The 18,483-nt window shown below is 38.0% G+C and overlaps 1 protein-coding gene across 10 annotated transcripts in view; it reads left to right on the forward strand.

The window, feature by feature from the left end:
* disc1 (DISC1 scaffold protein) overlaps window positions 1-18,483 on the forward strand; it is a 119,057-nt gene that overhangs the window by 61,698 nt on the left and 38,876 nt on the right. For 3 of the 10 annotated variants that reach the window (XR_009808113.1, XR_009808112.1, XM_061910653.1), the window contains exons 11-13: window positions 5,739-5,982; window positions 13,765-13,809; window positions 14,745-14,810. Coding sequence is in view for 6 of the 10 variants with exons in the window: in XM_061910653.1 (XP_061766637.1) it covers window positions 5,739-5,982; window positions 13,765-13,809; window positions 14,745-14,810 (355 nt within the window). In the remaining 4 variants the exon portion in view is untranslated. Of the gene's footprint in view, window positions 1-5,738; window positions 5,983-6,068; window positions 6,153-11,934; window positions 11,968-13,764; window positions 13,810-14,603; window positions 14,680-14,744; window positions 14,811-18,483 lie in introns of those variants that run through there. The other 7 variants (XM_061910654.1, XM_061910655.1, XM_061910656.1 and 4 more) reach the window with 4 other exon arrangements.

The following is an 18,483-nucleotide window of genomic DNA, read 5'->3' on the forward strand; positions in this document are numbered from 1 at the left end:
ATCAAGACTATTTAAGTTGTGTGTACACTATCCCTCTTTGTGGGAACAATGTTGATTGTCATGTCATGTACGGATGTAATTTGTTTACTTTGTAGCCAGTTCAGTTTAATTTTTGTTTTGCATAGCCATCCCTATGCTTCGGTGCCTTTTCCTAGCGGGAATTGCCTTTTGTTCATTTTTGGTTTAAGCGTTACTTAACTTTTATGGTAAATGGTAAATGGGTTATACTTGTATAGCGCTTTTCTACCTTAAAGGTACCTTTGACAAGTGTCTTGCTCAAGGACACAACGGACGTGATAATGTTGGTAGAAGGTGGGGATCAAACCAGGAACCCTCAGGTTGCTGGCACGGCCGCTGTCCCAACCGCGCCACGCTGTCCATACAAAAAAAGATTGAAAAACACTGCACTAGAAAACGGCACAATATTATAATTATTGATTTGCAAAAAATATTTTTGCACCAATTAGGTGAAGTTGCATAATTTCCCATGGCACACCAGACAATGTCTCACGGCACAGTAGTGTGCCGCGGCACCGTGGTTAAAAAAACACTGGTGTATATCACAGCAGCAGCTGATCAGGTGGCTGCTTTAAAAATTTCCCCAGAAATCAAAGAACCCACTTCTCAGAGTTCACTGCACCATGCCTCATCCCTCAGACTCCCTCCAATAGAGAATTTATTCAACCACACTTTCTGGAAGTGCGCACCATTTTGTTTGCCCTCAACTAGCTTGTTCACAGAACGTTTCCGTGAGAGGGGACTGTCAGGTGATTGTGTTTTAAATGGGCGTGCAGGTTTTTTGTATTCGCACACATCTTCGGTGATGATTGGCTAGTCTTGTTCCAAAGGTTTAAACTGAAATATTCTCACATTGGCATCGCTTTGGCATTTGGTTTCTTGATCATATTGTCCATGTTAGGACAATGGTGTAGTGCAAATTGTCAGGGGGCGGTCAGGTCTGTCTTCCTTTGGAGGTCGAGTTCCCTTTATTTTCCAGAAAATTACCTTTATTTTTTAATACAAATTTATTGTTATTAGTTCTAGTATCAGGGAATTCTGCATATCCCTGCTTTGACCCCCACCACCTAATTTATACTCCGCAAAGCAAAAGACAGTGGCTGGAGGACCATAGTTTATATTAAATCCGTGTGCACTGGGAATACATCCTCACAATAATCCCATGATCATACTGTATTAGGGCTATATTATATTATATTAAGTATGGCAGACAATCTAGTTAAAATAGAAATTTCTGTTGTTTACATATTTGAAAAGTTCAGCTAACAGACAGCAATCCACATTCCAACAGACTTGCAAAAACACCTGAAGGAATTTGCATATTGTGCCTTTTCCTTTTGCACACACACACAAACACACGCACACACACACTCACCGTTACTCCAGGTTTTATCCAAAAGCACATATCTAATACTATACTCTGCATATATTTAGATATCAACTATTGGATTAATGTTTCTCTTCTAAGCAAATATACACTTCACAGGAGAAGCATAATCAAAGTCATTAACTTGAATAACGTACATGCAACAGCTCTGTGCTCTGGCATTCACGAATATGATATTTTATTGTGAAGACCAGAATGATAAAGCCCACGTAAATTGACAATTTCCATCCATTTTTATTTGAAAATGCGTCTGCGTACATAAACAGCCCTAACAGTCAGTTTGCCTGACTAAAAAAAGGAAGTTCCTAGCCTTTCTATCAGTGGGGCGGTCTAGTCCTAGTGCCAGAAGGACTACACCACAGCATCTCCTTTCAGGAGTTAGTCATCATCTCTCCTCTGCAGAAAGAGTGGTACAGAGAGGAGAAAGTGCAGTCGTGTCAGTCAGCAGACAAAGGGGGTGTGCCTGCATACCACCCTATCTTATTATCAGGCCAGCAATAAAGCAGCACACACACACCCTGTCACTGTCACATGGCTGCCACCAATTAACCCCTAGCTAAGAAGTTCAAACAAAGGAACACTGGGATGCCCTCATCACAGGGCTGCATTTAGCAAACTTCATCCAGAAAGCAGCAGTCATCTTTAATGATTTACTGTCATTATTAAGGGAGACACTATGTGATAGGTGTGACATTTTTAGAGTTATTTTTCATCAAATAGTTTTTCTGTGTGCACACCTTTGTGTGCGTGTTGCTCTTCACTTTGGTAGAGGAAAATAACAATAGCATGGCTCAATGGGTAAAAACAGAATTTAGAGGCAGCAGCAGCGCTGAGGGCAAGACTGCCTGTGTGCCAAAATGAAGGTTAGAGGAGGACTGATGGACAGGACATACAGGCTGGTAACCTTTTTTTAGGCAGGAGAAGGACTGGAATAAAAGAGTGGAATTAAATTTTAAGAGGCTTCATTACTGCTGAGGAATGCAGAACATTTTTGTCTGGAAAAGAGTAACGTTTCTCATCATCATTATTAATAACATTTTAATATTCTTAATTACCTACAATTGTAAAATTAGTTAACCAATATATGATAAGCACATTTTAACATATGAAACAATAGCACACTTACACCTATGGAATATGAGGTGTAAATAAATGTAATAAAATGTGTGTTTCATTTTTTTTTTTATTGGAGCATGTCCCCTGCTCCTTTTTTAAAAGGCAGTTGTTATCCCCTGCACTTTTTAACGTTCCAAAGTAATCCCACGCTGTTGAATGGAGACAAGTCAAACACTAGTGCCAGGCAGAAAACAGCTGCTCAGGCTGAAGCTGATCCCTTTAGATTGCCCACAAGCAAGGCTTTCTGTGGCTGCTTTCCCGTCAACTGATTGACAGCATGCAGCAGCTGACCAATCAGGGGTCAGTTGGAAGATAAAAGGCGCATGCAATCTGAATCACGATCAAGTAAGACTAATATAAAATCCAAACACGAGGAATGTAGTGACCAATCCAAGGAACTTTTTCTAAGGATTCGAGGAACTACTGGAGATAATGATATGACATTGGACACAGAATATATATATGTTTTTTTCTCTTCCAACATTTTTTATTTCCATTGTTCAGTTTGTTCCTTGACTTGAAATCAATATTCGAAAAAAGCCAAAGTAAATGCCAAAACATGCATCAACATAATCCTTTGACGCTCTTAACTGAGGTTTTTCACAATACTTAGAAGTCTTAAAGTTTGATACGACTTAAGAAGTTTTGTATTATATATATATATATATATATATATATATATATATATATATATATATATATATATATATATGTATATATATATATATATGTATATATATATGTATATATATATATATGTATATATATATATATATATATATATGTATATATATATGTATATATATATATATATATATATATATATGTATATATATGTATATATATATGTATATATATATATATATATATATGTATGATTGTTTGTGACAATGCTAGAAATAGGGGACATTTTAACCGTCAAGTCACATCTTTCAGCCCCACATCTTGTCAGCATTCATTTGTTGCCTCCAAATGATGGAATCCTAGAAAGGTTGCTTTTTGATAGTAGGTCAGGCAAAAGCAGCTTTTTTTTGTTGAGTGTGACATTTTGCTTTTTCTGCAAGGGATTAAAAACTTTCAAGGAACAAGGTCAATGCATTTGATTGCTAAAATGTCACCTGGCGCTATACATTTTTGGAAATAATGTATTGCCTAAAGGTCATTGAGAGACAAAGAGCAATAAAAAAATACTCATTAAAGTTAAATGTGTCATTTTGAAATCTTGAAAGCAGTCATCTTTTTTAAAATATGTCATCACAAGTACAAGATTGGACTACTTTTATATGCATTTGTATCACTTTGTGACAACTTTTGAATTAATTAATCTTTGGCAGGGCTTTATGTGCTGTTGTGTAATCATAATTATTACATCATAACATTTTATGTATTTGCATAGTGCAGTGCAAAAGTATTAGGCCACCACTGCTAATATTGTTTTAATTACCATCCATCCATCCATTTCCTACCGCTTATTCCCTTTGGAGTCACGGCAGGCGCTGGTGCCTGTCTCAGCTACAATCAGGTGCAAGGAGGGGTACACCTGGACAAGTCGCCAATTTTTGTTATTTTGAAAAGCAAAAAAGCTAACAGAAACACAGACACAATTAATAGGATTGCTTTAAAATACAACAGTGACTTCCGCCAAACTTGTAGTGGGGTAGAATAGTAACCAACAAATAATCCATATAAATGTTTGTGAGGATCAGGATAAAGGGGCAAATATATGTATTATAGTTTAAACAATCAATCTACCTGCACCATACCCAGAATTACAATAGTCATTGATCTTGCTAAGTACAGTAACTGACGGTGGCCTAAGACTTTTGCACAGTTGGCCTACAGTATATACAGATCCCAATTAGAACATACATTTTTGTGAGCTGTCTATACACAGTATTGCTTGTTTTTTATTATCGTAATTCTATGATCAAAATGACATGTTAATGTGATATAATTAAATATTTGGGAAGCATGTGGATAACATTAATGGCTAAGATCTTGTGAAATTACTTTTTTATTCATCATCATTATTTGTTTTCATCTTCTTGCAGAAAATCCAAAACCAGTTGGCACATATTTATATATTTTAGTCTTTCCTCCCTTAAACAAGTTGAAAAACGTATTCGGGTGTTACCATTTAGTGGTCAATTGTACGGAATGTGTAGTGTGCAATCTACTAATACAAGTTTCAATAAATCAATCAATCAATCAATCAATGACTTCAGAACTGTTATTAACTCAGAGCATTAGCACAATAATTGAATTATTACAACAAGAATCGAAATGTGTTGGGGTGGGGATGTGTTGATTGAGGAACAATCAATAACAGACAATTTTCGGGAAAAATTATGTCATCGCCTTTGCCGATGATTGCCTTTCAGTGTTGATCACAATGGTTGATCCCCTCTAGCTGACAATGTATTTACTTTTAGTTCCCCGGCTGACAAGCGGCTAGGAGATAGTTTGTCTGTGGCGCCGCTCCCCTAAACTAATAACAATCCCCTCCATTATGGCAAATAAACTGCATTTCTTAGTATCCTAAGTACGATTGTCATTCTACAGTAACACTGGAGGTTGAGGCTGAAGATGGTACACACCGAGAGGAGCAGGCATGAAATAAGGGCTTAGTAAACTTTAGGAAGTGTAGAAGGAAACACGTTAACGCAGAAAGTACGCAGATATTAACGTAAAATAACAAGTTGATTTGGCGGTTTTGGAATTTTTTTGCTGATTTTGTTAATATTTACAAATAATTGTAATTATTAATAGATCGTTTTTGCTTTTGTTTAGTTATTGTGTATTATTGACATTGTTTTGCTCAAACAATATTACGTAATAAAAGATAATAAGGAAATAATTCAAATATTGTGTTGATATTGTTAAACTGTCAATAGCATTTACCACAAATACATTGAAAAAAATTACAGTTAATACATGTGATCACAGCCCTGCGATGAGGTGGCGACTTGTCCAGGGTGTACCCCGCCTTCCGCCCGATTGTACCTGAGATAGGCACTGGCGCCCCCCGCCACTCCAAATGGGATAAGCGGTAGAAAATGGATGGATTGAGATGTGATCAGTATCGGTATTAGTGTTGGCTGATCTCACTCATAGATGATCGTATCTGACATCCCTAGTTTAAGGTTTTGGTGATGGCGTTAACTTACTTCCTGACTTCATGTATTCTAATCAAAACGTGTTTCCTATGTGACGTTAGCTGTAGCTGTCCAGGCTTGGAGCGGATTTGGGAAGCCGACCTGGAGGCATGTCACTTGTTCTTACGTGGCCTGCAGCTGCAGACATCCAGCTACAGTGGAGCGGACTTTGAGGACGACCTCGCCACCGCTGGTTATCCGTCAAATCAAGTGGGCACCAAAGAGGAAGAAGACAGCGCCATGTTGACTGCCTTAGGAGGCCGCTGGTGTCCCGAGGCCAATTTACAGAACTCTGAGTTCACCAAGGTAACACAACTGGAGATGTCTTGTTAACCACACTCTATAGGTTATTTATGTGGTGCCGATGCGTACATGCTGTGCTACACGTGCAGGATGAGATATACATCGCAAAAGATGCCCCCTTTGTGACGTTCAAGCTTTTGCATCTTCCCTTCACACATGCTTGCCTCTGAAAGGTCAGATGAGAATGTTTTTCTGCATGTGCCTGCTGTGTCCGTACTGTCATTTGGTTGCGAAAGACATGCTAATTTTACACACTCAGCACTTGTCAGAACAGCACAGTAACATGAGCGCTCCTCTCATCGGGGTGTTTGCTCCAAATGAGGACGCACATTTGAGAGGCAACCATTTGGTGGTTCCGTCATGCTGTAGATTTGATTGTTTAGTTCATGATCCAGTGTGGTTAGTGAGAATGCTTGTGGGCGTGTGCACCAGTATTCACCAGCGATTTGAAGTCAGTGCTCCAGGGCAAAGTCCAAATCATTCACTCCTTTCCTCACACTTTCCTCCACCCACCATGTCTGACAGTCTCGTCTGAGATAAGAACAAAGTCAACAGCGCCAGCAGCCATAAAATGATATATATAAAAAAGCAGAACGCTTGCCAGATATGTTTTTAGCATTTGGTTCTCTTGAAACCCAATATTTGCTGTTTTACAGCAGCAGTTGATATTCTGAATTTTAAAGTGCTTATCTCAGCATGAGTTTCCCAGACTGCATGTGTGTGTCATTGTTTCTTCTCTGGCTGTGGCCCTCCTTCACAATCTTGTACAGTGTACATGTTTAAAGTTTGGACATAATAGATTCACCCAAAAATGTATTGTTGAGAATTCTGATTTTGCGTAAGTGAGGTTGAATTCAATTCACTTCTCTGCTGCATCAACTAGTTTGCTGTCTAAAGGAAATTTAATTTATTTATATAGCTCTAGTAAACTGGATTATATAAGTTATTGTAAAGCAGGTGTAGAACTACGCTCCTCATACATTAAAGAAAATCAACATACCCAATTCATGAACAAGCACTTTGATGCCAGAGGCATAGAAAAACGTCCTTTTAAGGAAGAAAACCTGATCAAAACCCAGATTTAGTTGTGCTCCATCCATGCAGACTTTCACTATGGCCCTGCATCAAGCTGGCCTCCCTTGTCATTGAAAATATTTAATTACCTCTGCTGTTCATTTGTGCTACGTGTGTGTTGGGTTTGTCCTTCTATACCAGCACCTTCCTTCATAGATTCCTCGTAATTCATATTTCATGAAAAAGCGAGGTATTCTCGCCGAGCAGCATTCTCCCCCTTGACTTAAGTCCGTCACTGCATTCCTTCATTCAAGATGTGCGCTTTGGATTGAGCAACCCTCAAACTGGGCCATTCCATGTGAAATTTGCCCTTCATCGAGTGGTACCTGTACCATTGTTTTAACGCGCCTCTGATGCTGCAATAATTCCAGCGCCCCAGTAAGGTGTTACATTATATTGCACTTGAAGTTTCAATGCAGTGTAAACCACACTTAATAAAATTATAAAATAAACTTCGGAAATCTATTCTGATCGCTTCAACTGGGATAAAGGGACCATTATATGAAAAATCTAAATGCACCAGATTGGAAGGGGCACTGCGTGTGTATCGGCAAGTTTGAACATCCTTGTACTAATGGACGTTCAATGCACCTGGATCGTGATCATTAAACCTATTTAGCTTTTCATTCACAATGCTTTCGAAAGACAAGCACACATACATCTTTATTTTTTTATGCATTCTATCTAGTAAATAAATTCGAGCGAAAGTCTGCTTACAATGGCGCCTATGGAAGTCGCTATATTCTGCCTATAAAGCGCTTAAAGCATCCCAACACTTGCATCAGGGTTTTATATACATGCTGTAAGTATTTATGTAATGTAGTAACAGGCACATTCATAATAATGTGTAATGTATATATGTTTTGCTCATTTTAAGCATATGGCGGCGCATTAAACGCTTTTTACCTCGACAACATCACTGAACACGACTCACTGCGGACTTCATGAGAGCCAACAAACATAACAAAACATCCCTTACTGTACAATGTCTGGTGTCACTGATGCCGTGTGTTGGATGTTGATATTTTCCTGCTTAGAGGAAGAATGCCACTTATTGCTTGCGAAGAAAAAAGAAGGGTCTGAGGTGCGCGCCTGTGCAATTGCGCACTGCTCACGCGTTCTCTGCGCACGGCAAATCTATGCCATGCAAAAAATCTTGTTAAAAAAAGGGCATAACAATTTGCAATCTAACTGACGACATGCGGCCACAACAGATAAAACAGTTTTCGTATTCACTGTTCAATTATTGTAACGTCTGTCGAGACGCTTTAAGGAGGACATGACTTTCATCGATCACTTTATTGAGCAAACACATGACCAAAATAATGGTAAAAAAATTTATATCTCGCAATACTGGTAATTTCATGCCATACACTTAGCCAGTGATGGATTTAAGCCACACAAAAAGTCGGACAACTCCAAAACCACACATATTGTGTAATTCCAGGTCATACATGATTTACCAATCAAATGTGTGCTTGTTCTTCAGCATACTTGCCAACCATCCCGGATTTTCCGGGAGACTCCCGAAATTCAGCGCCCCTCCCGAAAACCTCCCGGAAGAAATTTTCTCCCGAAATTCAGCTGGAGGCCACGCCCCCTCCAGCTCAAACATGCACAGTTCGAAGCTTGAAAGGGGGGATTGCAGGCGAGTCTGACGGCATTTAAAGTCATTTTTAAAAACGACTGCTAATTCTCCTCCTTTTCGACCAGATGACCGCATAGAATTAAAGTAAGAACACTCCAGAGGCAGAAGTTTATTAAGAGGGGGCGGACTCACCGGCTCTCAGCCATGTTTCCGTCACACAGAGGAAGTCAAGTCCGCGGGAAGTGAAGAAATCCTTCAGGATAAACGTTTTGTTTGTCAAAGATCTTGCGTTCACAAAACCGAACCTGGCGGGGGCCAGCACGTGCAGGGGCGCAGCTAATCCAGGTGGGGCCCGACACACAGCCCACAGGTGGCGGGGGAGAGGAGCCACGAGGCGGGAAAGGAAGGCAGGAATCCGGCCAGGTGAAAAAGCTCACTGGGACGTCCAAAAACCAACGTCAAAGTTGATCATATCAGTGGGAAAGGGGCAAAGATCCAACAGTGTTTGGCGGTCATACTCAAGCAGTGAGCTGACAGAGACGAAAATAGACGCAAAAACGAACAGAGCTGACAGCGAGAGACGGCAGGGCAAGGCACATACTGGCGCCATCTTCTGGAAACTCGGAAGTGACGTTACTCAATTAGTGAAAGGTAAGTGTTGTTTTTTTTGTTGTTGTAACCAGCAGGCACAGTACAGTTAGTAGAACAACTGTGTTTTTATGACTGTGTATTTGATAGGTGTCGTCTAAAATTCAGCTATTTATTTTATTTATATATATATATATATATATATAATAAAATAGATATATATAGCTAGAATTCACTGAAAGTTAAGTATTTCATACAAATATATAAATACTCGAGTTGGGGAATTGGCTGTAAATATACACTCCTCTTAACCACGCCCCGCCCCAACCACGCCCCCGAACCACGCCTCCGCCCCACCCCCGACCACGCCCCCCACCTCCCGAAATCGGAGGTCTCAAGGTTGGCAAGTATGTTCTTCAGTCATTTATTAAGAATCTTAATTTCTAAATATTAATCATGAAATGATGTTATTATATTAAAGAAATACTAATAAAAATATATTTTACAAACAGAACATTACAGGAATGTACACATGATCTTATGCAACATGAAAATGTTTTAATGAAAACTAAATGCGATATCTGAAAGGAGTACGAATTATTTCCAAAGCAGGACTCCCACCCATACATACAATGGTAGTACACAGCTCATGAAAAACTATATTTTTTGTTATTGTCATTGTAAATGGGTCAAAACACTTATATTAGAAAATAATCTTATGGAAATGACTGATGTCATTTGATTAAAATAATACAACTTTTAACTTTTTATTTAGTCAGGTTTGGGACAGGTGTGCTGTTGGGGTGGCCACAGTGTGCAGGTCTGATGTCGCCCACATGTGCTTCACTGAATGCTCAGGGAATTTTTGCGTTTGTTCACACACATGAAAAATTAGAGGGAACAGTGATCTCATCCTTCTACCATCAAGGTGAGAGGCGGTATTTAAGATTCACAACAAACTTTCAGGAGATCCGAGGTGAGAAAGCAGCTCACCAGCTGATGTTAATATCGCAGCACAATCTAGTTAGCTCTCTGTGATTACGACGCAGCTAAAGATAGCGGGTCAGCGTTAACACTTATAATACCAACATAACTAATACTTGGTTAATATTCAAATCACAAAATGTAAATAGAGTATATTTGGCGGTTTTTCGATGGTTATTTTGAAGTCTTTATGGGCGGAATAGAGGTGCTTCCATTGACTCCATTGTAAGCAGACTTTTATTTACGTTTGTTCAAGAGTTAGAATTATTATTATTTTTTTTAATATGTCTCTCTTAATGATTGTGAAAAACCAGATTTTTTTTTTAAAGGCCAGTTCCCCTTTTTTTTCATCACAAATAACATCAGGGTCCTTAAAATAACAAATAAATACAGTTTTATTTGTTATTTTTGTTATAGGCAAGAAGAAGAAGCTGTCGTAGTGTGCACACACACACTACATCAGTGGTTCTCAAATGGGGTTACGCGTACCCCTGGGGGTACTTGAAGGTATGCCAAGGGGTACGTGAGATTTTTTTTAAGAATGTTCTAAAAATAGCAACAATTCAAAAATCCTTTATAAATATGTTTATTGAATAATACTTCAACAAAATATGAATGCAAGTTTATAAACTGTGAAAGAAATGCAACAATGCAATATTCACCGTTGACAGCTAGATTTTTTTGTGGACATTTTCCATAAATATTGATGGTAAAGATTTCTTTTTTGTGAAGAAATGTTAAGAATTAAGTTCATGAATCCAGATGGATCCCTATTACAATCCCCAAAATGGGCACTTTAAGTTGATGATTACTTCTATGTGTAGAAATCTTTATTTATAATTGAATCACTTGTTTATTTTTCAACAGGTTTTTAGTTATTTTTATATCTTTTTTTCCAAATGGTTCAACAAAGACCACTACAAATGAGCAATATTTTGCACTGTTATACAATGTAATAAATCAGAAAATGATGACATAGTGCTGTATTTTACTTCTTTATCTCTTTTTTTCAACCAAAAATGTTTTGCTCTGATTAGGGGGTACTTGAATTAAAAAAATGTTCACAGGGGGTACATCACTGAAAAAAGGTTGAGAACCACTGCACTACATCACCACTGGCAACACACGTTCACATAAAATACACTGCCTGGATTGATACAGCCTTTTCTAATTCAAAGTGTTACCAATTCCATGGATTTCAATGACTTTTCACAAGGGTACGGAAAATGCCATGATCCACATGGGCAAAATCTGCCTCATTTGCAATGGGCCTACCTTCATTCCATACATAAGCACTTTTGCCTCACTTACGCGAGTGGGTGAGTCCGCAGGCTGGATAAGACAATAGTATAAGAGCAACGTGTGTAACTTCAAGGAGTAAAAAAACACCTAAATGGGAGAATAGAGCCCGCTGTGCAGATGTTGACAGGTATGCACTATGGGCAGCGTTATTATGTTTATTAAGACATTATTGAACTGTTGGCCTTCCAAAAATGGTATTCATTGATTAATTCCACCCTAAGTTGAACAATAACACGTATATTTGAATGCTCATTCCTACTGTGGCCTTATTGTATTGCCTGTATTTTGCCCTCCCATTATACAAGACTAAATTTACATTGTGCACTGATGTCTTATTTACCTGCCCTGGCTGACTGCATGCTTCTATTTTCTGCTGTTTTTTGTCTTTTGTTTCCTTCTGCTTTGTTCCTCTCCCAAAGCCTCACCCCTCCTAACATTTCTCCAAGTAAAAGGTGAGACTATGCATAGTTCACTCTTCAGTCTTCTCAAAAGGGAAAAGCCAGGTTATAAACATGACATACAATATGTTGTTTACTATGTATGGATTCTATAGTGAAATACATTAACCAGAAGAAAAGGCGCATCTGCCATTCATTTTGTTTGTGTTGTGGCTATTTGCAATTTGAATAACACAAACATGTTTCCATATGAACACTTACATGTTCTTTTTATCCTGATAGTTCATTTCTGTGTCCACAGCTTAGAAAATAAAGATATTGCTGGGAGATGAATACAATAAAAATCAAGGAAGCCAGTTGGTGGTGTGACAGCAAAATTACTGTTTTCATGCAAAAAGACTCCCATATTCTGCTTTTTTTGTCAGCAATTTTACACAAGTCGCATAATAATCTATTTGAAGTGTGTTTTCTCAAAATCTAGCCTGTCATTTGCTGGAATTTAGATAGTTCTGAGTGCTTTTAGTAAGCCCTACTTTATAACTATTGAGCGGTGTTTGTGCAGTCTTGTCTCCAACCAAGTATGTCACTTGAAGAAGCACTTTTGTTCACTTCATGCACTTGTCTAAAGTAATAGATATTATATCATATACAACAATATAACATTAATGTAACATTAAAGAGTGTGTGAGAACACAGACGTTAGCAACACTTGCATAGCTCTGAGAGCGGGTTTATGCCATGTACTTTGTGGGTAACCACTTTACATACTAAATGCGCTTTATGAGGCGGCATAGAATAATGATGACAATTTGTGCAGCTATTTTGCTGTTTTTAATTAATTTATTATACTGTTTTGTATGAATGTTTCTCACTGCGAGACAAATTTACCCACGGGTACAAATAAAGAAATCTAATCTACTCTAACCTAAAGTGCTACTGTTTCAATCACGTTCTAACATTATGCTGGATTAGTTTAAAAAACATACAAAAAACTTAAAAAGTACATCAGCCACATTTAAAGCGGACTTACATATATAGTCGATAGATAGATAAGATGTGAAGAGAAGCCTTATTAACTCGGATTATACCATAATCAAGAGGAAAAAGGGGTTTTTCATCATGAAGTTATTATTAATCATAAGCAGGCATTAGAGAAACATATTACTGTTATAAATTAAAAAGTGCATTTTGTGTAGAAGGGGAACTTAAATGTTATTATAAATGTGTGTATAAAACCCTAATTGAGGTGTTTGTATGCTTTTTACGGGCTCTCGAAGCACATTTGAATGGCTCCCATAGGCTGCATTGTAAGCAGACTTTTGATTTAATTTATTCAATATTAAGAATGCAATTTTTTTAATATCCATCGTCATGTTTTTTATGATGATTGTGAACAATGTGCAAATTTCCAAAAAAAGTGCTATTCCCCTTTAAGTGAATGCAAGTTAAGTGGTTTTACCATAGTAAAGTGTCAAGAAACTTTAGGTGAACTACGGTTATGTTTATGTGAAAACATTACCTCATTGACTTGTATGTGTTGCCCAACTTTTTAATTAAAGCCTATAATTGAAGCTTTTCTCATACATACCCAGATTAGCATATAGCCCAAAGCCACAAACAATATGATGGCTTGCACCAAGATAATTACCTCACTTTGAATACTAACAAAGACATCTTCTGTCCAGATGAGCCATTCAGTCTCTTTTTTTCTCGTCACTTTTGGTAATGAATAATTCCAACGTCATTATGAAGCAACTTACAGTATGCAGCCGACATAAATTGCCTTTTTTAATAATTCACGAGCAGGTTTACGACTCTGTGGCTTTAACAAATGTTTCCCTTTTGTTGCAGAAACTGGAAGAGTTTTTGTTCAGCATGGAGGATATTAACCCACAGGTTGGTAATGCTAATACTGTGCCTGAATGTTTTCACTGTAATTAAAGTGTCACTTTTATTAATGTTGGCCTTGCTAAGACACAGAGGAATGTATTAGTTGACATCAACTTAAACATAATTTTAGAGGTGTACCGATGCGGCTTTTTCACTTCTGATACGATAGTGATATTGGAGCCTTGAGTATTGACCTATATTAATCCGATTCTGTATAAGTATAATAAGTACATACCTATATTAGTTTGCAGTGTGGAATGTCAGAAAAGTCTTAATCAAATGAATTTACTCAATGAATAATGTCAATTTTGAAAAAAGCCAACCTTAGGACTAAGGTTACAAAGGGGTGGGAAGTTTCCGGTAAATTTCTGGAAACTTCCCGGAGATTTACCACAGGAAGTAAAAGGCCTACTGAAACCCACTACAACTCACCACACAGTCTGATAGTTTATATATCAATGATGAAATATTAACATTGCAACACATGCCAATACGGCTTTTTTAGTTTACTAAATTACAATTTTAAATTTCCCGGGAGTTTCGTTTCGAAAACGTCGCGTAATGATGACGTGTACGCAAGACGTCACGCGTTTTTAGGAAGTATGAGCGCTACGCACACACACAGCTAAATGTCGTCTGCTTTAACGGCATAATTACACAGTATTTTGGAGATCTGTGTTGCTGAATCTTTTGCAATTTGTTCAATTAATATTGGAGAAGTCACAGTAGAAAGATGGAGTTGGAAAGCTTTAGCCTTTAGCCACACAAACACACGGTGATTCCTTGTTTAAAATTCCTAGAGCTGAAACTTTACTATGGATCAGAGCGCGGTCAAGCAGACATGGATCCCAACCGAATGTCAACCAGCAGGTTTCGGTGAGAAAATTGTGGTTAAAAAGTCAGTTCGTACCGGAGAAAAGCTGAGCTTGTGCCGTCCATAGCTGCCGTCGACTCCCCTGAGACACTGCGCCTCAAGACACCCGTGGAGACACCCTTCCGACTATCAGGTACTATTCAACTCACTAAAACACTAGCAACACAATAGAAATATAAGGGATTTCCCAGAATTATCCTAGTAAATGTGTTTAAAAACATCGGAATCCGTCCCAATGCAATGCGTTTTTTTTTAAACTCGTTTTTTATTTTTTATTTTATTTTTTTCTAGTCCGTCGCTATCAATATCCTCAAACACAAATCTTTTATGCTCGCTCAAATTAATGGGGAAATTGTCGTTTTCTCGGTCCGAATAACACTTTTTGTTGGAGGCTCCCATTAAAAACAATGTTAATATGTGAGGAGCCCCCACACTTGCGACGTCATCGTATGCGACTTCGGGTAGAGGCAGGGCTTTTCTCTTAACACTGACAGTTGCGAACTTTATCGTGGATGTTCTCTACTAAATCCTTTCAGCAAAAATATGGCAATATCGTGAAATGATCAATTATGACACATAGAATGGACCTGCTATCCCCGTTTGAACAAGAAAATCTCATTTCAGTAGTCCTTTAAGCTCGGGAAGTTTGGAAATATTGACTATTTTTTGATTATTCAAATTGGGACACCGTCCATGGGAATTAATGGGGATTTACAATAATTATATACTATTATTGGGCAGTTGTCTATATGCTGCTGAATCTTTGTGGCATTTTTGACATAGCTCTTTGCACAGTGTTTGCAAAGGTACACAGCCTTTCCGCCTACATTGGTTGGGGTGAAATGTCTCCACACATCAGATGGTGTACGTGACATTATTCTGTTTGTATTTAATTATTCTTGTAAAACAGTAATGCAATGCCACACACAGATATAAATAGTCAGCTAAACAATTGGAGTAGTCTTTAAAAATATTTTACTGATGGACAAACGAATAGAAATAGGCCAGATGAATAAATGAACACTTAATCAGCATGCTAAATCAAGGCATAACCTACATTCTTGTATGACAACAGAATGGCTAACAGAACAGAAGGCAGAGGAAACTACACGTTTTGATGTAGTATTTGCTTGTAGAACTTTACAGATCACCAAATAGGTTATGCTCTAACGTTGTTAGCATAAATTATTGGGAATAAACATAGAGAAAATTAGCATTACAGCTATCGGAGAAATATTTTCGGTTCATTATGAGACTGTGGTAGTACATAAACCTAGCTAGCTAGAGATATTGGCCCCAAAATCATTTAACAAGTACAGGAACAGCTAGCTAGCTTGAGTGGAAGTCTGCTCGAGTAGTATACAGTCATACAATAACAGCAATTACACCTCTATTAAACTTAAATACCATAGATCAAATATATTTACCCCAGTAATATCATCAAAACTTTCCTGACTGGATGAAGTCATTGCACTCAAATACTAGTGTGGCCTCAATAGCCCCGCTGTAGTGTGTAGCATGCTGGGAATTATCTGTGCATGTGAAGGAAGAATGCACTGCACATGTGATGGAGGAATGCACCGTGCAGGGTTGAAATTCTACTGAATTTGCATTAAATCAGGTTGCTTTAGCTAATAATCATGCTAAAAGATCTAGCATGTTGCATTTAATGTTTATTCCCATAAGGACAGATATATGCTTTTGAAGTAGGGTGTTTGTTTTTTGAGGACACCTAGTGGTCACGATATTTCATTAAATTATGGTCATGAGGGAGTCAGTTGAATGATGCGGACACATTTGTTACTGGATAATTTCTAATAAACTGTTTTGGAGACGTTGTTTATGTAAGTAGTATGCAACTATAATTGTTTGATACATTTTATATTGACAAATCAAGAATTTTAGACTGCAATATGGTTCAAAAAAGGACAGTCATTGTACTGTAGTTGCTATCTTCTAGTAGCCTATACCCTACAGTGCCATGTTTACCTTTTGTATATTACTGAAATACAAAGAAAGCTCAAAGGTGGGTGTTTATTGGAGGACAGTTAATTGTAAATTGGCCGCCCGGCTTTTGCACAAGTAAACATGCGGCAGGACTGCTTGTATTGAGGCTCATATTGATTTGGAGATTTTAGCTGCAAGCTGAGATCATCCAATATTTTTTATATCTGATATCAATTTTGGATCAAGACACCCATGCATAAAATGTAACATAAATGGCACATTTTGGCTGCACAATTAAACTTTATAAAATACTTGCTCATTTAAACGAGATCCAGTTCAAGATCTTTATTAAACATTTATTTTGATAGCCACTATAATAATGTGTTGTTTTTTTCTTTCAAGAGGGCCCAAGCTGCAAAAAGACAATACAATTTTTTGAGGGCCTTATTGTACACAAAAACTCACCAATTTTTACAAGTGTGTCCTGTTTGTTGGAAATATTTTAAGGGCTCTTAACCCAAACTTAAAGAATGTTGGCTTACAAGTGCTACCTTTTTAAAATTAAACAAATTATGGCCTTTGGCCCAGAGTCACATCTCTTCACAAAAATCTTTGGTGCCATCTATCAAAACAAGACACACGTAAATGTCTGAAGAACCCATATTGAAATCAAACTGGAAGTGGGCCATCTCGGTTTCCGTCTGTCGTTTTCAAAACACAAGTCATACATTAACGAACTCGTGCTCGGGACTTTGAACAAATGTGTAGCGGTTAAAATGACAGATACAAAACAGATGGGCGATGATAAATTGCAAAGGATTTTTGCCTATGCCTTCGAATGTTGGTGTGGCATAACGGCAAACTTTGGTCTGATGGCTCGGCACAAAACTTTCAACATTTATAACTTGGCTCCACAAATTCAGATCTTGATCAAAATTGGTACAAATGACGATGACACCCTGAAGTGGTCAGTACCTATTGGTACCCATTCGTGGTGCGCGAACCCAAGCAGGAAAAACTGCTCCTCACCATCAACTTTCAAACTGCCATTACTTCACTTTGGATAATCGAGTCCCTTTCCAAACTGATATTAGACTATTGGGAACTGATCATGACAAGATATTGATATCGACACCAACATCACCCCCTTGTGGTGGAATTTTTTTTAACAGTCGCAACTACCTTCCATGTGCGCCGATCTTCCTGGCATTTTTAGTGGTGGCATTGAGAAAAAGATGACTGCATGCGTCATGCTCGCTTGCCAACTGACGTAAACCCTGAGTTGGTGATTGTAGTTATCTAATAGTGAAGAATTGCATTGCATCTTGCCAAGAGTCCTTCCAACTACTTTGAGAACCTCTTAATAAATAAATACCTAGTGTGGACCGATCTGCCACATTTGATTTAGCTTATGGAAAAGTACATTTTTGTAAAGGCATGAAGGTAAATCCAACTGTCCCGCTTGTCTGAACTTTGTATTATTACAGTATGTAAAAAAAATAAGGTGCCACCTTGATCTTGATGCTGTGATGCTGGGGCTTTGTGGCAGAGCTGAGTTCTTTGCCAAGAACACTGTCTGACCTCTTTCTCCTTTCCATAATGACTTTAAGTAAATGATTTCCACTTAGCTGCTGCCAAGCTGCTGCCCCACCGCCACAATGGAGATTGATTGGTCTGCGCGTGTGTGTGTTTCAGCACTACTCAATTTCCTTCTAATGTCTTCTAATTGTTCTTTTCTCCTTTCAAGGTTCTTTTAGTACCATCCTCGTTCTGCTCCGTAGAGGCAAACTAACAAAAAAAGTATTAGATGACCATTTGGTCTGATTTGATCCTCGTTTTACACACCCAAGCAAAATACT

Source organism: Nerophis ophidion, linkage group LG09 (assembly GCF_033978795.1).
Source record: "Nerophis ophidion isolate RoL-2023_Sa linkage group LG09, RoL_Noph_v1.0, whole genome shotgun sequence".
In the NCBI taxonomy this organism is placed as follows: domain Eukaryota; kingdom Metazoa; phylum Chordata; class Actinopteri; order Syngnathiformes; family Syngnathidae; genus Nerophis; species Nerophis ophidion.